At 38.7% G+C, this 20,075-nt stretch overlaps 1 protein-coding gene across 4 annotated transcripts in view; it reads left to right on the forward strand.

Annotated features, from left to right (window-relative positions):
* Positions 1 to 2,480: 2,480 nt before the first annotated feature.
* ulk1b (unc-51 like autophagy activating kinase 1) overlaps positions 2,481 to 20,075 on the forward strand; it is a 29,714-nt gene continuing 12,119 nt past the window's right edge. For 2 of the 4 annotated variants that reach the window (XM_058415215.1, XM_058415216.1), the window contains exons 1-15: positions 2,481 to 3,149; positions 3,674 to 3,766; positions 3,899 to 3,940; positions 10,518 to 10,550; positions 10,914 to 10,950; positions 14,635 to 14,808; positions 15,401 to 15,474; positions 15,551 to 15,652; positions 16,807 to 16,865; positions 16,955 to 17,037; positions 17,121 to 17,171; positions 17,456 to 17,544; positions 18,220 to 18,382; positions 18,564 to 18,624; positions 19,584 to 19,673. In XM_058415215.1, coding sequence (XP_058271198.1) covers positions 3,060 to 3,149; positions 3,674 to 3,766; positions 3,899 to 3,940; positions 10,518 to 10,550; positions 10,914 to 10,950; positions 14,635 to 14,808; positions 15,401 to 15,474; positions 15,551 to 15,652; positions 16,807 to 16,865; positions 16,955 to 17,037; positions 17,121 to 17,171; positions 17,456 to 17,544; positions 18,220 to 18,382; positions 18,564 to 18,624; positions 19,584 to 19,673 — 1,241 coding nt within the window. In that variant the 5' untranslated portion in view covers positions 2,481 to 3,059. The remainder of the gene's footprint in view (positions 3,150 to 3,673; positions 3,767 to 3,898; positions 3,941 to 10,517; positions 10,551 to 10,913; positions 10,951 to 14,634; positions 14,809 to 15,400; positions 15,475 to 15,550; positions 15,653 to 16,806; positions 16,866 to 16,954; positions 17,038 to 17,120; positions 17,172 to 17,455; positions 17,545 to 18,219; positions 18,383 to 18,563; positions 18,625 to 19,583; positions 19,674 to 20,075) is intronic. The other 2 variants (XM_058415217.1, XM_058415218.1) reach the window with 1 other exon arrangement.

Here is a 20,075-nt window from a genome sequence, read left to right on the forward strand (position 1 = left end):
ACAAGGCTTAAGAAGCATTTCAATAAATGTTGTAGTGTGTATGATTGTGTATATAACACCACTTCTTCTTCATCTCGGATGCTTTTTCCACCACCCACTGATAAACATTATTTCTATGGCAACCAGTAGCAGAAACTTCATAGTATGTTCTACTGACTTGTAGTGTTAAAACTGAACATGTGATCATAGTTTAACTTAACTATATATATATATATATATATATATATATATATATATATATATATATATATATATATACTGTGGTGATGTTGATGGACTTAAATCACAAGAAATGGATGTGAGAAATGCTGGTGTTGTAGTTTTGTTACATGCTAGGTGTGAGTTTACAGCTTTGTTTGGTTGAAATAATTCAACCACCTTGAGATCAGATGTTAAAATAGAATTAGTAACATGTACAGTAGTTAAATACAATTATTGTCATGTAATACACTTAATTTCTTTAAATAAATAAATTGATTTTTTGTGGAAAAATCAGAATGGATTTTATGCCAATTATTTAAAGTAACGCAAAACCAGGATCAAAACAGTTTTAAGAGAATTGCAGATATACTTTCCATTAGATCAGGATATTTTTAATACTTTTGCGTTAGAGTGTTAGAAAAATATCAGCGAGAATCAAAGGGAAGGTGTACAAGACAGTGGTGAGACCGGCCATGCTGTACGGTTTAGAGGCAGTGTCACTGAGGAAGAGACAGGAGTCAGAGCTGGAGGTAGCAGAGCTGAAGATGTTGAGGTTCTCTTTGGGAGTGACACGGTTGGACAGGATTAGGAACGAGTACATCAGAGGGACGGCTCATGTTGGACGTTTGCGGGACAAAGTTAGGGAGGATAAAGATGGTCTGGACATGTTCAGAGGAGGGAGAGTGAGTATATTGGTAGGAGAATGTTGGACATGGAGCTGACAGGCAGGAGGCAAAGAGGAAGGCCAAAGAGGAGGTATATGGATGGAACAAATGAAGATATGAAGCTAGTGTTGAGGATGCAGAAGATAGGGATAGGTGGAGAGAGACGATTTGCTGTGGCCACCCCTGAAGGGAAAAGCTGAAAGAAAAGAAGACTTTTGCGTTTGAGCACTTAGAACGATTTCAGAGTCAACACCCCACAGAATCAGCCTGCTCTACTGGAAAACAGTTTGTGATATAGTTTATTTGACCATGCCGTGGTTGAAACTGCTGGTCTCCTATTTCACACACAATCCTCTTTAAAATTGGTCAGAGGAGCATGACCTGGCTAGTTTGACCTGACAGGAAAGTTGTGGTAACTCAAATAATCACTTTTTACAAAGGTGGTGGACAGAAAAGCATCACAAAACACACAATATGCAGATTGTGTGTTCTGGATATGTGGATTTTCATGTGATAGACTACAAGATTACACTCCCATCAGCCAAAAAGAGGAACATGAGACTACAATATGCACAGATTCACTGAAACTGGACAGATGACTGGGAAAAAGAGGTAACTTTTTGCCATCAACAGAAGCTTATTTGCATGATTTCACGCAATGTGTGTCACATTAACGGATTGAGTAACTGTATGGATGTGTTCCTAATAATGTGGGCAGCGAGTATTGCTGATCAGGCATAACATTATGATCAGTGACAGGTGAAGTGAATAACACTGATTATCTCCTCATCATGGCACCTGTTAGTGGGTGGGATATATTAGGCAGCAAGTGAACATTTTGTCCTCAAAGTTGATGTGTTAGAAGCAGGAAAAATGGGCAAGCGTAAGGATTTAAGTGAGTTTCACGAAGGGCCAAATTTTGATGGCTAGACGACTGGATCAGAGCATCTCCAAAACTGCAGCTCTTGTGGGGTGTTCCCGGACTGCAGTGGTCAGAATCTCCAAAGAAGTGCTCCAAAAAAGGGACAGTGGTGAACCGGTGACGGGGTCATGGGCGGCCAAGGCTCATTGATGAACATGGGTAGCGAAGGCTGGACCGTGTGATCCGATCCAACAGACGAGCTACTGTTGCTCAAATTGCTGAAGAAGTTAATGCTGGTTCTGATAGAAAGGTGTCAGTGCATGATGCGTCAGGGCTGTTTTGGCAGCACAAGGGGGACCAACACCAATATTAGACCAGGTGGTCATAATGTTATGCCTGATCGGTGTATATGTGAAGTACATTGGAGGAGATGTACGCAATCTGAAAATTATTGGTAAATATATTGCACGGTGTGATATATTTCTACAGCGTACAATAAGGAACAGAACAAATTCAACAACCTTGTTATGTTTTTGATCACCTCATGGATATGCATTAAACTGTCACGTGCTTGTTGTTTGTTTTAAAATAGTATAGTATATATTACATATAGTACATATATATATATTATATATATTTTGACCCAGTATTTGTTATTGTGAAGTCAGACCTGGCCGACCCAGGAGTGCTGTGATTGGCTGGGATCGTGACAGACGTCCTCGACGTCATCCTCAACAACAACAACAGGGAGGCGCTGAGGTGCGCATGCGCGTCGTTCGGGTTCTCCAGCGACTTGTGAATTCTTTGTCGCTGCGAACTGATGAACCTGCTTTGTGCTTCTTGTTTTATTCTAGAAACAGTTTGAACGAGATCGTTTTATTATGACGACGGAAAAAAAAAAACCCCAACAGGTTCGCAGTGGATCCTCTGGCAGTGCTAGAACGCGCTGATGTAATGTAAAGCTCTCAATGTCGGATATGTACACAAACAAAACCGACGCTGGGGTTTAAGGTGGTGCGATCAAGACTCGGGAGCAAATTTAGGAAAACCTTGGAAGTGCGCAACAAAAACAATCGCGCCATGACGGGACTCGGGAGTTAAAACAAAACAAAAAACAGGAGCGATTAATCCTGCTACCATGAAAGAGGAAAGGAGCATTTATTCGCGAAGGCAGCACATGGAATACGACAGCGGGCTTCACCTTTCCAGCTGCCTTGACAACGCGGAGAAGGGCACGGGAAGAGGAGGAATCGTGTGGATCAATAACGATCCCGAATAATTAATAATCATCATAATAATAATCGATCGGCGAGGATTACTTTCGCAGGGAGATGGAGACCGTCGGGAAATTCGAGTTCAGCAGGAAGGACCTCATAGGCCACGGGGCATTCGCGGTGGTGTTTAAAGGCAGGCATCGAGAGGTGAGATAATCAGCATGTCAAAATCGGTTGCCTTGTGTTATTTGTCTATTTTCCCGTGTTTGTGATGCTGGATTTTAATCACAATAGGCCCTGTGAGCTGTGCACATTACGTGGGAGCGCGCACGTCTCCACCGGTCCACCTTAAATAAAGGGCCTCAATAGAAGAAGGCTTAAACATGAAATCATTTTTTATATATATATTTTGCTTCACTTTTGTATGTTTTGAAACAATAGATTTGCTTTCACATTTTATATTTGTGTATATATAGTCGATTCCGTTCCATTTGCATGGATTAAAAACTAAACAGTGATCACAATAACCAGCAATCAACAAATATTTTTGCTATTTTCTCGCAATAAGCACACGTTCAGATTCATGATCCGTATTTAATGTCACCTGAACCCTTATTTTTTTTAAATAAAAAAAACAAAACAAAACAGTTCTTATACATTTTCAGTATATTTTAGACCGGACATGTTTACACAACTAGCTACTAATCGAATCATTGTTGTTTTGTGAATAGAAACATGACTGGGAGGTTGCTGTGAAATGCATCAATAAAAAGAATCTAGCAAAATCACAAACTCTACTGGGGAAAGAGATCAAAATCTTAAAGGTAAGAATTTGAGTTTGATCCCAGGAGTTATTTTTGGTTGTTAAATGAATGTAAATAAATAAAAAAATAGAATAAAATAAATGATGTGTGTGTATATATATATATATATATATATTTTTTTTTTGTTTAAAGGAACTGAAGCATGAAAACATCGTCGCTTTACACGATTTTCAGGTGAGTCGATTCATGATTTATTATATAGCGTTATATACAAGTGCGTGATAAAGCTCCCACCATTGGGGACCGTGACATGATGGTGACGTCACAGACGAACCGGCCTCCTATTGGTCCGTTTCTGGCACGTCGCTAATGTTGACATGACACGTGCGCTGGACCTGCGTGCAGAGAAGGCTGGAGCTCTGTTTTGTGTTTGTGGATGTTTACCTGTTGATTGTCAGACATTTAATTTATTTCCATCCAAAATGACTTATTTGCTAAGAGGTACACAAGGGAGTTGTGTATTATGTAGATTGACAAGTCCAGACATGCAGCCATGCAGGTGCACAGTGATAAGCGTTTAACGGCAGTCCACAGTTGAGATAAAAATGTTTTGCATATTTTGAGGAAAATGTCTGTTTCCCTGACAGACCTTCAACATCGCACAGAGCAGTAATGAGTAACACACACAATATTGCCGAAAGTTTTGCGACACCCGTTCAAGTCGTTGAATTCAGGGGGTTGGGCTTGGCCCCTTGGTTCCAGTGAAAGGAACATGTTGGAACATGCAGGGGCCATCCCCAAACTGTTCCAACAAAGTTGGGACCATCCAAAATGTCTTGGTATGCTGAAGCATTAAGAGTTCCTTTCACTGGAACTAAGGTGCCAAGCCCAAACCCTGAAAAATGACATCTGAGTTCAATGATTTAGAAGGGTGTCCCAAAACTTTTGGCAACACGGTGTATAAACAAGCAAAAAAAAAAATCATTGCCTTTTATTTCCTCTAAGCAGTTTTTGTCGCACTTCTGTTTACATCTCCGTTTAAACTTTACCAGACAGTTCCTGTTATAACAAGAGATATACTAATTTAAGTGTACTTTCCTGCCTATGATAACCGTTGAGTTAAAAATGTACAAATTCCTAGGAAAAAAAAATACAAAGAATTCGCTCAGCAGGATATTTCGGGTGCGTTGTGTTTCCCAGACATATTAATTTAACATGACTGGATTCAATTAAATCCATTTATTTTCCACCGATGGAAAACTAGTAAACAAAAATCACCAGAGCTTGGAGAATATGGAGGCACAGCTCAATAACTACTTTAAAACCTTTTGTCTTTGGTACATTGGCCCCAATAATCAGAACATGCTGCAATTCTTAAAAAGAAAATAAGGTAGTGTGTGTGTGTGTGTGTGTGTGTATATATATATATATATATATAAAGTTTATGTTTGGTTTATTGATGTCAGAATAGAATCACTTTCTCACTAAAGACACTAAAATTTGCTCAGAACTGGACTAAGGACTTCGCTGATGTTGACAGACTTCTGTGTTCCCTCTTGTCTAAATGAACCTCACTGAAGAAAAACATGCACCAGTGTTCAATGCAAATTTACTCAGTTCTGTATAAATAAAAAGCTGATTAATTCTAAGTATAGGTATCAGGGTCAATACTGCTCTGAAATGCTGGATTACCTGATTTTCTGGTCCAAATGTACATTATATGGCCAAACATATGTGTATGTGGTTTGTATGCCGTATCCAAACTGCTGTCACAAGGCTGAAGGTACACCGTTGTATAGGTTGTTTTTGTATGCTGTAGCATTACAGTTTCCCTTCACTGCTACCAGTGCGCAAAGTGAGCTCCATGAGGACATGGTTTAAGTGTAAGAACTGGAGTGTCCTGCTCAGAGCCCCGACCTCAATCTCACTTAACACCTTTAGGACGAACTGGAGCGCACCAGGCCTCCTCACAAGAAATCAATGTCTGATTTGACTAATGCCCTTGTGGCTGAACGAGCACAAATCCCCATAGCTAGTCTCAGAAATCTAGTAGAAAAGGCTTCCCTGATAAGTTGAGGTTATAACAGCAAAAGAGGAGTAAATCTGGATTGGGATATAAAAAGGAATTGAATTTGATGGTCAGGTGTCCACAGATTCACAAGACTCACTAGACAAATCATGAACATGAACAAAGAATTTCAGTTATATTAGGCCTTACATCCTTCCCTGCAACTTTTTAACCAACTTGGCAACAGAAGATTTGGTCTACAGTTTTAATTCTAACATATATGATCACAGCATACAACAGAATTTTATTGCTCACTGCCTCTAAACATTTTCCAGAGTTGCTATCGTCTGTGGATCAACTGTAGCATTTATGATGCTACAGCAATGCACAAGACACCTGATAACTACTGTTTTTCTTATTCAAATACAATGGTCAAACGAAACGTGAATAAATTCCACCTGACTGAAAAGGCAACACACCGAAGAGGAATGGATGTGGGATGTGAAGATACACGTTTGATGTGCTCTGATGTGTGACTTCGCAAGCCTTTTGTGGTTTTGTGAGCCAATAGAAAACAAGTGGTCGTGACTCGTTAAGGGGTCTGTTTAGTTGGTAAGACGATGGAGCTGCATATTGGTGGATTTTTTCTGCACTGTTTTTTTCTTGCTGTTCTTGTAACAATGATGCACATCTTTAGGGAAAAATGGCCATTTTTTCCCCACTGACATACTTTAAGCATTTTTCTGGTCATTTTTTCCATTCTCCCTTTTAATAACATAGAGGCAACATTTCCTGCATTGTAAAGCATCACTGTCAGTACAAATTGTCTAGATACATGTCAATAATTTGGTTGTCTGGACAAACCGGTTCAACAGCACGTTCCCTCTGATAGTAACACCATTCTCTTCTGTTTTTTGCATAGAGTTAATATGTGAGTAATTCTAACCCGCACCCTGCAGCCGAACGTGTAGATCTGAACGCAGAAACATACCTCAGCTCAGACATTCGAGTTCGACTTCAAGTGTTTGGTCTAAAAATGCCTCAGATGTTTTACATATTTTACTTTGTGTCAAAGCGACTCGGTGTATCTTACCTGAGCCGGGGATTAGCAGGGGTTTGTCATGTATAGTCAGGTATATTGTGTTTGTTCATTAGACCTGACTAAGTATCAGGTACCAAGGAGGAGTGTCACTGATCTGTCCTCATTACATTATTGAAAATGAAAGAGGCGTGTTGACTTTCGGCAGGCAGGCGTAGAGCATGAAGTGAAAGTACACCCTTTTGAGTATGATATAAGCATGGGATTGTTTATAGATTTTTGTGTGTGTGTGTGTCGATCCAGGAGCTTGAGTTTAGTGGGCTTAAAGGACCTCAGTATTATAAGTTTCTGTTTGCATTTTGGTTGTGTATGTGCTGAGAAAATCTCCAATCTCGCAGATAAACGCGGTTTTATAAGGTGTTCGTCAATCTCAACGGTTGCACATAGAAAACAAACAAAGCCCAGAGGACAAAATAGCTGTAAATGTTCTTCACATGCTCCGTAGACTGAATTGAGCCATACGTCAGCTTATTTTTTATAAAGCTAACATCAAATTATTGGTATTACGTGATATTACCTAGTTTTTAATGCATTGTTTGGAATAAACTGAACTTTCCAGTGTAACAGGGTCTGAAGGTCAGCTGGCAGACATGTAAGGCGTGTTTGTGGTGTTCCACAAAAGCATCTGGAGTAATAAACTATTAGTTAAATGTTTTTTCAATAAAATAGTTATTTAATGAGATTAAGAGTATATTAAGCAATCACTTAGAACCTTATGAATCCAAAAAGTGTTTGGACCTTTCACCAAAAAAAGATTTTATCTTTACAGGAGAAGTTGGGACTTATTTTTTAGACACGACATTATTTTTTTCCCCTCAAAGTTATATCTCAATTAATATATATTTCTCATTGAATCCAGTTAGAGCGACTTTTTTTAGCTATTGTAGTGTAAGTGATAACAGGAACTAACTTGTTTTGCAGACCTTTAATAACATTAAATGTAAAAAAAAAAAGAAAAGTCCAAAGAACAGATACAACATGATACAATATAAAATGGTTAGTTTTATCAAATTGCTGTTTTATACAAGGGATGAAATACCTTATGGTGTGCTGTTAATGGACAAATGTCTCCTGTCGTTGATTGGTTATTTCCTGTAACAACACATCGAATTTTTTCTTGTTTATTAGTGTATAATTTCCAGTCAGTAGGGTCCGAGTTGCAGTTTAAGTACACTACCAGTCAAAAGTTTGGACACACCTTTTAATTCAATTTTTTTTTTGTTTAGGGATTTATTTTCTACATTCTAGAACAATACTGGAGATTTCAAAACTATGAAATAACACACATGGACTTAAGTAATCCATATGTAATGACAACAAAAAACAGTCAGTTGTTATTTTAAGACACGAAGGTCAGGTGATCTGGAATAGTTCTTGCAAGAACAGTATTGTCAAGTGCATTTGCAAAACCCATCAAGCACCATGATGAAACTGGCTCACATGAAGACCATCCCAGTAAAGCAAGAGCAAAACTGACCTCTGCTGCAGAGGAGAAGTTCATTTAGAGTTACCAGCCTCAGAAATCACCAATTAACAGCACCTCAGATTAGAGCCGTTATGAAGGCTTTACAGAGCATCAGTAGCAGACATATCTCAATATCAACTGTTCAAAAGGACATTATTGTGGATTTTGGCCGCCTTCAGCATTGTTTTACAATGTAGAAAGAAATAAACATCAGGAAAGACCATGGAATTAGGTGTGTCCAAACTTTTGACTGGTCATGTATGTAAAATAAAATTTACCTTTACATGTTTTTTAAATGTAAACTTATCATATTACATGTGATTGATGTCATTTTATTTAGTCTTATTTTCAAACATCAAGCCACCGAGCCTATTTAACCAAGAAACTTAAGAAGTGTGTTTTGCATTCCGGCAAGAAAATTTGCATTTTAAATCTTCAAAAGCTAATTTTGCCTAGAAATATAAAAATACTATTCAGTGAAATCTGTTCCAACAATCCAACAAATTTTTTAATTGAAAAAATTCAATTGTCGTGTTTATGGTCATATGTTCTCTTATCATATGTTACAACTTTGTTGTCTCTCTTTTCTGACTGAGTGACTTATCATACGGTCAACATGCCCCCATTCAGGCACCGCCACCCGCTAAGGACAGATCTTTTACAGCTTAACCGTTATCAAGGATGAGTTTTCCATTCTGCAACGCAGTAAAAATAAAGCCAGCCTGAATAGAAAGCAAACAAGCAGCTAGCTGTGTTTCTGCTTGACTTCTAATCTCCACAATGGCAGAATGAGGAAAAACTTTAGCCTGGCTGAGTCAGCAGAAGTGGATCAGCCCGGATCTGGCTCATCCGATTGGCTGCACCGAAAGTGCAGTGAGGTCAGCTGTTGCTAAAGCGCCCTGGCGGTAGAATGGCTTTGTTTTTATGAAGGACTTTGTTTGCCATTGGCTCTGCACAGGACAGCTGGGTTTAAGAGCTTGGGGGAAAAAAGTGGAGTTTATTGGTGGTTGTTGCTAAGTAGTAGTAGATTTCATGGAGCTCTTTCCACTGGATGGATTTGGGCTGGAAAATACACTTAGGTCTTTGAGATGCGTGAGCTAATCAGAAATATACTATATGACATGATTATTGAGAATCCTTTTATCAGACACTACAGTTAGAAATGACAGATATGGTCACCTCAAGTCATTCCTTTATTAGGTCGGATTATCTTAATAATGTGCCCTCGCTTTAAATGTAATTAAAAAATTTCTGACCACTACATTTTTGCACATTTGAGGAAGTCATATTCAATTTCATTTCAAGTAACGACACCAGTTTTAATACCACGTTAAAACCACATCAGTTTCATTAAAAAAAAAAAAGTTTCTTGAAACTCAGAGCCAAAAATTTCAGTCTCTAGGTGACTTGCATTGCATGTTCATTCATGTCCTAATTATTACTACAATTTCATTTAGATTATTTAACAGTACGTTTTCCACCATGGGAAAGTCTTTGGGAAAGGATTTCGAGTATCTTGATAACATGACATAACATCTTCTATTTGTTTGTTTGTTTATTTTTAGCAGCAAGAAAGAGGAAAGAAGCAAGGTTGGTTAGGAAACGATTGGTTGTAACAGGAACTTGTGTCTTGGGAGGGTTCCACAACGGTAAAAATAACTATAAATAGATAGAAAATACAGAATTTTGCTGATTTATTTTCTTTCAAATATTTTTCCAAACACAAAACAAAGTTGAGAATTTGGGGTTTCTTGCTAATTCGACAAGCTGTTTATTTGTTTATTTATTTATTTGTTTGTTTGTTTGTTTATATATATAATTTGTTTGTTTGTTTGTTTGTTTGTTTATATTGGTCTTATTACATTCAAGAAGAAAAAAAATCAGTCAGGAAATGACTTTTATAGCTGTTGTAGCATAAATGATAACAGGAGCTAACTTGTTTTGCAGGCCTTCCAGGACATTAAATGTAAATATCAGCATACTGTGTTTCTAAATAAAAAAAAGGTTAGTGTTTGGCAAGTTGTATAAGAGTAATAAAACTTGTAGAATTTGCTGGTTTCGGAATATAATCAGCTTTGGAGCTGTAACCATGATTCCACTTTGTGTCAGGTCACATCACACCATTTTCCTGTCCCACGTTGTTCTCTATTGTATTTTTCTTCTTTACTTCTTGTGATTTCTGATCTTTTGGAAGTTGATTGTCTTTGAGGTAAAACTGCTTCATGTTTTTTCTCTTCAGGAAACGGCGAGCTCTGTGTATTTGGTGATGGAGGTAAGATTGTTTTTGTTTTGTGTATGTTTTTTTTCAGATAATGACTGAAAGGAACTGGGATTCAGGGTTGTCGGTCCTTTTAAAAAACTCGTTTCCGTACGTTCTTGGTGACGAATCTCAGTTTGTCGCGTTGCTAAGGTCATAAGAGGCTACTGACCAGTTCAGAAACTGCACACTGGGGAATGGGGGGTGTGTGTTGGTGGTGGTGAAGGGGGGAGGGCAGGGAGTTCAATATGCATTTCAATGCCTCACAGCCTGATTCATTGTCCTAATCTGCAATTCTTCATTCTAATGAATTGGCTGTTGCTTTAGTTAGTTATTCAGCAATGGAGATTAAAGCTGTTTCTCATTTCCTTTCAACAGTACTGTAACGGAGGAGACCTGGCCGACTACTTGCACTGTGAGTATAACGGCGGCCGAGAACAGAATTCATAATTACACACACACACATATATCACATACAAAACCATACACAGGAGGACATTCTTTTCGACTGTATGTGTCATTAAAAAAAATTAATTAACAAATATACCAAGAATAGAAATATACTATACAGGCAGAGGAAAATATAGGTATAAAAACATATTAAAATGTGCAGATGTGTGCAGTTATAGTGCAAAAAGAAAAAAGGATGCACTGTGTGTAGTGTCTGATGTATGTTGTCCAGTAGAGGTAGTGTGTGTTTTTAGAGGTAGTGTCATTGTTGTTTTACTCCCTCCATCTTGAAATCCCTGCTCTTTTCTCTCAGAGCATAAAAACTATTTTGTTCAAATTTCTCAAAAATGTCTCTGGTTTGAGGATGAAAAGATATCTGACATTTGCCTTTTTTCACGTGCAGTAGACCGGATTCAGGGCTCAGCTCAGGAAGTGAAGTTGGGAGGGGTTTCGTGCGTGTGCATATGTGTGTGTGTGTGCATGTGTGTGTGTTTGTTTAGTTGCAGACTAAAGGAAATCTACAGTTCAGACCTAGCGTGCTTTGTGAGACAGGACAAGAGACATGCTGTCTGGCTTATCAGTAAAGTAGCAAAACACAGATGTTAATTATTCTGCGTACACAGGATTCTCATATACACAACAACAATGTAGTCATAATAACTTTATTCATGCTTATCCACAGTTAATGAAAAACACAACATGGAAAAATGATCTTTCAGTTAGGGGCATTTTGTAATATAATGCCCTGACAATTACTTTGTTTGTTTTCTTTTCTTCTTTGTTTTTTTCTTTCTCTGTACATATTTAATCGAGATGCGGTCTGAATGAGCGTCGTTGATGATGTGTTGCACCATTCATTATATTTACGTTTACATTTTTGGCATTTGGCAGACGTACTTATCCAAAGCGACTTACACTTTTATCTCATTTTATACGACTGAGCAATTGAAGATTAAGGGACTTGCACAAGGGACCAGCAGTGGCAGCTTGTACCTGGGATTCGACCCCACAACCTTCCAACCTGCAGCTACACATAACAGCATGATGCCAATAAATAAATTTAAAAAAATGTTGATATTCTTTAAAGGATTGTAGATTTGAAGATTTGTAGGCGATCGGTATTCCTCCTCCTAAGGTATATATTAAGATATACATCGATCAGGCATAACATTGCCTAATATTGTGTTGGTCCTCCTTTTGCCACCAAACCAGCCCTGACCCACCATGCACTGTGCATTCTGACACCTTTCTATCAGAACCAGCATTAACGTCATCAGCAATTTGAGCAACAGTAACTTGTCTGTTGGATCGGATCATACGGGCCAGCCTTCGCTCCCCACGTGCATCAATGAGCCTTGGCCGGAGTTTATCCATATCTATTATTTTGGAGAGGTTTACATAAAAGTTTTACATATCAGATTAGAGAGATCTGTATTGTCATTATAGCCCTCTATTTATACAGTGGATCAGACCAGCTTTCTCCAAGACCTTGGTGTGACATTCCAGAGGCCAGAGACGGCAGCGTACACAATCGACATCGTGTAGAGCAAAAACTAAAGGGAGACAAAATGATGGCGTGTAATCAGTACTGTAAAATAGACAGTAAATATACACAATGGGACAATGCAGATCGAATACAAAATAAACAGATGATAAAATGGTGTGTGGTGAGTTGGGTATAATCACCAATCCCTGAGTGACTGAAAACACAAAACTTGCTAAACATAGACTCAGAAACACTGTTACTTGACTTCACACCTGATGCCGGCTAGTCTGGCTTTCTAGAAAATTCTGTTTACAACCACTTTATGACCTCCCGAGTTTACGACAAGGCATTAACCCTGTCAGCGCAGCTGGATTGCAGGAAATAAAAGAAAACGAGTTCAAACTTGCATATGAACTTACATGTGTTTCTGAATAAATCTTTATAATCAAGTTCCAGCATGTTTTCAGCTAGTAATTCAACTGCATTCTCATTTTTCAGCAAGGTTAGAATGAGCAAATACACAAAATGTGGTGAACATTAACAGTGCTCAAAAAAAAATATGCTTAAAATTGTCGATGATGCAATTTATAATTATCTTTCAATCTATGATTTGTGGAACAGGATTGTACTTGAAGGTGACGACTTATGTAGAAAATCAAGTTATTATGAATCTTGGAGCCTGAAGTTTAGCTATAAGATGGTGTACTCCAGAACTTTAGCCTTAAGGATTTATATATATATATAGATCCAAAATTATCAAAAATCTCTTTTCAACAGTTTTAAAGACATCATTCTGCCCTTAAGCCTCTTATCAATCAAATCCAATCTGTCCAATCAAATGCCCTCCGACGTGCCTCTGAGCAAGAGAAATTATTTCAACAAGCATATGGGTCGAAAATGTAAATTCCAGCTAAAATTTAATTTAAAAGAAAATGGATTGAATTTATTTAGTTTTAAGGAGGTATTCGTTACAGCCATAGCACTAACTGTCAAGTACAGCTACTGCTAGGTAAGCTTACCACTATTGGCTTTATACGAGGGGGAGGGGCCACTGAGTATGTCCCGCCCTGATTTCCAGTTTCAGTGATCAACAGATCGGATAAGGCAGAATGTTTGAAGGCACTTCACAGGGTCTTGAAAAATGTACTTTTCTTCTTATGGTATTCAAGAAATTCAAATGATGCATCATTATGTTAAATATTACTTTTGGAATATTTTAAATGTTTCAGAGCGGTGAACGTTTTCAGAAAACAGGGTTGGAACTAAAAAAGTTGATGAGGTGTAAAACAGGTTAACGAGTCAGTGCAGTGAACTTTACCTATGTATTTAATGTCTAATGTTTACTTTGCATATATACACACACCAGGCATGACATTATGACCACCTGCCTAATATTATTTTGGTCCCCCTTTGGCTGCCAAAACAGCCCTGACCCATTATGCACTGTGTATCCTGACACCTTTCTATCAGAACCAGCATTAACTTCTTCAGCAATCTGAGCAACTGTAGCTCGTTTGTTGGATCGGATCACACGGGCCAGCCTTCACTCCCCTCGTGCATCAGTGAGCCTTGGCCACCCATGACCCTGTCTCCAGTTCACCACTGTTCCTTCCTTGGACCACTTTTGATAGATACTGACCACTGCAGACCGGGAACACCCCACAAGAGCTGCAGTTTTGGAGATGCTCTGATCCAGTGGTCTAGCCATCACAATTTGGCCCTTCATCAAACTCGCTCAATCCTTACGCTTGTCCATTTTTCCTGCTTCTAACACATCAACTTTGAGGACAAAACGTTCACTTGCTGCCTAATATATCCCACCCACTAACAGGAGGAGATTATCAGAGTTATTCACTTCACCTGTCACTGCTCATAATGTTATGCCTGATCAATGTATATGGTCACACTCAAATGGCAGCACCAATCATGGAATAAACCCTGTATACTGTATATAATCTGCCTAAGCCCTCAACAAGATATGTGATGAATGTAATCCTGCAAATTATTATTATATATCAATGGTCATATATCATATCACATGTCTATTCGGTATATGTTTATTCAGTTGCAGTGTCATAAACTATTGGCAATATGAAGCACATATAACAATATAAGGTTGGAAGTAACCGTCTCTGTTTTCCTCCTCCACACACACACACACAGCCAAAGGCACACTGAGCGAGGACACCATCCGTGTGTTCTTGCAGCAGATAGCAGGCGCTATGAGAGTGCTGCAGGCCAAAGGCATCATCCACAGAGACCTGAAACCACAGAACATCCTGCTGTCCCATCCAGCCGGCCGCAAGTCCCACACCAACAACACCTGCATCAAAATAGGTAGAGCGTGAGAGTATTTAGTCACATTACTAGACATACTTTTCTTTTTTTCCACTGTTTTGTTATTATTTTTTTGTAAGAGCCAGGTCTGCCTGTTAGTGCTTGTAGGTGTTAGTCATTACCAGTGACCATTTGGGTTTTAGACTACATCGGCAGTAAAATTCCTTACAGAACATTTCATTATATTAACCATGTTAAATAACAACACATCTTAAAGTTGCACTTCATAGTGTATTAGAATGAGTCACTTTCTTTCTTAAACTCCACCCTGCTGTGGGATAATTTAGTTTATGTCTCCCTGTTAATGCCCTGCACATAATCCATAATCATCTTTAAAGGATTCTTAGAACTTTAGGAAGCTTAGCTAGAGGCTTATTACAGTTTCATTATTTTTGGATTGTTTCTGTTTTCATTTTCTGTCTTGGTCATTTCCTGCCTTTCTGGTGACTCTGATGCAAATTTATTTGGCTCTCGTCCTAGTCCTTCTCAGTCCAGTGGTTATTTGTGTGTGTTTTTTTTTACTGAATTAAATGCTATCTTATATGATTTGAAACTCCTTGTCTTGAATTCATCTTTCCTTCCCTCCCCTCAGCTGACTTTGGCTTTGCACGGCACCTCCAGAACAACATGATGGCTGCTACCCTTTGCGGCTCTCCCATGTATATGGTAAGTATCCTTCATCTCTCTGGTTCTCCTGTTTCCCCACATGCACATTATAACCCTGGAATCCTCTTCACTCCAGGCTCCAGAGGTTATCATGTCACAGAACTACGATGCCAAGGCTGACCTGTGGAGTATAGGAACCATTGTGTTTCAGTGCCTGACTGGGAAAGCCCCATTTCAAGTGAGTGCTGGATAAATCTACAAGTAAAGTCACGACCTTTTATTGATTTTTATTAGATTATGGCCTTCTCATTCACAGAGCAGTTTTTCTAATAACTATGCTATGTAAAGACACATGAACTATACGGACGGCTATAATGTGACTAATGAAGATGAGGATATGGAAATCTGAGGCTACACTGGGAACAGGCTCACCAAAACTGAAGACCGTAAAGTCCAGCCAAGGATTCTGCATCCTAGTTTTAACGGAGCTGGTGTCCGTCCACTGTAGTCTCAGTTTCCTGTTGTTGGCTCATGGGACTGGACCCTGATGTGGTCTTGTGCTGTCTTAGTCTATCCGCCTCAAGGTTTGACATGCTGTGCATTCCGAGGTGCTTTTCTGCTCATCACGGTTGTAAAGAGCGGATATTTGAGGCACTGTAGCTCGCACCGGTCTGGCCATTCTCATCTGACTTCTATCATCTTCATGGCACTAACTGGATTCTGCTTACTGGATGTTTTTTGCACCATTTTGTGTAAACTGTGGGGGTGAAGAGTTTCTGAAAAACCCAAACCAGCCCATCTGGCACCAACAACCATGTCATAGTTACTGGGATTGCATTTCTTTTCCCCCATTATGATGCTTGATGTGAAAAATAACTGAAACGCTGTTTGAACAGGTTTTTATGTATTGCACATGATTGGATAACTGAAGATATGATAGCACCTATTAGTCTTAGCAATCCACTATGCTAGATATTATTACACACCCTGACAGTGGTGTCCTTATTTGTCGTGGTCATGCTTTTGGAATGTGTCGTGCGAAGAGACACGTAGTCCGTTAACTATGTAACTGACTGCAGTTTTCACAAACACTTGTAGTCAGTTATGCAAGTATGTAATTAAGGAACTATTCTTGCTACATCGAACAGCATTTCAAAGAGAGCAAAGGAGGAAAGAAAATCAAGTGAAATATTCCCCAGAGTGGTTGTAATGAGGAAATTAAGCATGGTTACTTAGTACATATTATTATTATTATTATTATTATTATTATTATTATTATTATTATAATTATAATTTATTATTATTATTATTATTATTATTATTATTATTATTATTATTATTATTTAGTACAGGGATTTTTGTGACTGTGGTATCTGTGTTTCTACTTTTTAGGCCAGCAGTCCTCAGGACCTCCGCATGTTTTATGAGAAGAATAAGAATCTTAGCCCAAAGTAAGTGTCAGGGGTGGAACAGGCTTCTCGTTGTTCTCATGCTTCCTCTGATCGTACCCCTCTCTCTCTCTCTCTCTCTCTCTCTGTAGCATTCCCAGAGAGACGTCCAGCCACCTGAGGCACTTGCTTCTTGGCCTGCTGCAGAGGAACCATAAGGACCGCATGGACTTTGGTCAGTGCTGCTTTTGACTTTGTGTATGTTTTCTTATTTTTAATTAAAATAAACCTAATTATTTCATGGTATGCAATTTTTAGATGAATTCTTCAAGCACCCTTTCCTCGAGGCAAGCTCCACCATGAAGAAGTGTGAGTCTCTTTCCTGTCTATATAGATCTTTACTGTTTAGGCTGCCATGTTATATTTTAATACTAATATAGCTATTATAATAATATGCAATTTATTTGATTAATGAATTTTTTTTTGCTAATATAAATTAAGTATATCTAAAAATACATATTTCTTTGTGTAGATTCCTTTTTTATTATATAAATTAAATTTAGACTTTAGATCTGTTGTGTTTTACTTGTTGACAAGATAGTAACTGTGATGTATCTGTGTGTGTGTGTGTGTGTGTGTGATCATGTTCACAGCTGCACCGGTGACCCTGACCTGCTTTCCCAGCTCAGGATCAGCAAGCTCATGTAGCAGCTCCTCCACCTCACACCTTGCTTCTCCTCCTGTAAGTGTGTGTGTGTGTGTGTGTGTGTGTGTGCGCACGCACTGCTGTTTTACACCAGCCCCCTTGTGTGATCTCTTTATTAGGCCGGTGACCCTCTGTGGCCTTCTGTGTGTCTTTCATTATAGTAGTAAACATTTGTTCCTGCTCTTCTATGACGCTACACTGTGATGAGTGTGACGCTATAATACAGTGTGATTAGATGATACAGGGTAAAAATACGACGTAATGCGTGTGTGTGATACAATTTGATGAGTGAACAGTAATATCATATATAAATATATGTTTATATAAATAATTCAATCATTAAATGCATCTTTATTTAAAAGTAAAAACTGTCAAACTGGGTTATTTAATTTTGTTATATTTGGCAACCACTAGTGCTGATAGATTTACTCATTTGTCAGTAATTTTGTTGTAGCCTGGTTAAAGATTTTAATTTAGAGTGTGCCTTAGATGCATTAAGACTAATGGTATTGTCTGGCATGATGAGGAGGATGATGAAGATGCATTCTGTTCTGCTGTCAATCTGACTTCTGTTAGCTGAGCACAGATATAACACTACAGTACTTGTCACTTCATTGAACTGAATTGATGTATGACTGCCAAACAAACAAAAAAAAAATATATATATATATATTACAACATTTGTATTCATATTTCTGTTTGAATTTGCAGCAGTCCCTTGGTGAGATCCAGCAGAATCGAGCCAAAGCGTTGGCCTCCCCTACCCAGGATTCTCCAGGTTTCTTGCTGAAGGATTCAGCTGGTGGTGGAGGAAGCAGTAAGAACTCTTCCTGTGACACAGATGACTTTGTCATGGTTCCGGCTCATTTCCCCAGTAAGTGAAATTATTTTGCCACTGCTCCTTTTCCTCCTTAACCATATTACTCAATAACAGGATGGGAGGCGACAACCTGCGAATACAGGACTATTTGTTATTTTGGCTCACATCTTTTCACATCAGCTGTTGGTTCTTCTCAACTCGAATTTTTTATATCTCTCTCTCTTTTTCTGTCTAGGTGAGCTGACATGTGAAATGCCCTCAGGGAAGGTGCTTCAGGATAGTCTTATGTATAGTGGGTGAGAAACTTGTGTTTATCTCTTATATCTTATCTGTGTGTGACAGAGGACCACATACACTATATTGCCAAAAGTTTTGGGACACCCCTCCAAATCAATGACTTCAGGGGTTGGGTTTGGCACCTTAGTTCCAGTGAAAGGAACTCTTAATGCTTCAGCATTCCAAGACATTTTGGACAATTTCATGCTCGCAACAGTTTGGGGATGATCCCTTCCTGTTCCAACATGACTGCACACCAGTGCACAAAGCAAGGTCCATAAAGACATGGATGAGTGAGTTTGGTGTGGAGGAACATGACTGACCTGAGAGTCCTGACCTCAACCCCATAGAACACCTTTGGGATGAATTAGAGTGGAGACTGCGAGCCAGGCCAAAACTGGGACGTCTGCCTTTACATGCACATGAATCTAATATGGAGTTGTCCCACCATTTGCAGCTATAACAGCGTCAACTCTTCTGGGAAGGCTTTCCACTGGGTGTAGAAGTGTATTTATGGGATTTTTTTGACCATTCCTCTAGAAGCACATTTGTGAGTTCAGGCACTGATGTTGGACGAGAAGGTCTGGCTCCCAGTCTCGATTCTAATTCAAGTTCCTCCACACCAAACTCGCTCATCCATGTCTTTACGGACCTTGCTTTGTGCACTGGTGTGCAGTCATGTTGGAACAGGAAGGGGTCATCCCCAAACTGTTCCCACAAAGTTGGGTGTATGAAATTGTCCAAAGTGTCTTGGTATGCTGAAACATTAAGAGTTTCTTCCACTGGAACTAAGGTGCCGAGCCCAACACCTGAAAAACAACACCTGAATTTAATGATATGAAAGGGTGTCCCAAAACAAGTGCCTCACTATATTTGGCAATATAGTGTACTTGCTCTTTGTGATGTGCATACAACCATGTGTCTGAATCAGTAAAATAAAAATCTAATAAATATATATATTTTTTTAATTCTGGAAAAGAAGTTCTCTTCTTGCTTCTGGAAGTCAGGGCAATCAGGCCAAGTCTCTTCCACGCTCACCCTCTTACAGCAGCTCCGCACCACCAGCTGGGTAAGTCCAGTCCATTTTTTTATTGTCTGTTAACTTGTACATTAATTATTTCTATCAAAGTACATGAGAGTACAAAAGAGAATAACATTGGAATAAGTTAATGGTACACCAACATAAATGGCATTCATACAGTAATGTGCAGGAGGTTTTTGACAGATATTATTAGCCAGCTAGGTAAAATAGGCTAACCTGAGAGGATTTCTAAAAGGATTTCAAATCATGTTCAACAGTGTTCGACATTATTTACAGCTGGTGCTACCTATTTGGCTAACATAAACTTATTTCTTTTATAAATTTAAATGATATCTAAAAGATATTACAGATACATTAAGATATATCCTATGAGATGTTATTATGAGGAAACATTGGAGGAAGTCATTCAGATGTGTTTAGAATGTTTGC

This window comes from Hemibagrus wyckioides, linkage group LG18 (genome assembly GCF_019097595.1).
Source record: "Hemibagrus wyckioides isolate EC202008001 linkage group LG18, SWU_Hwy_1.0, whole genome shotgun sequence".
Classification (NCBI taxonomy): domain Eukaryota; kingdom Metazoa; phylum Chordata; class Actinopteri; order Siluriformes; family Bagridae; genus Hemibagrus; species Hemibagrus wyckioides.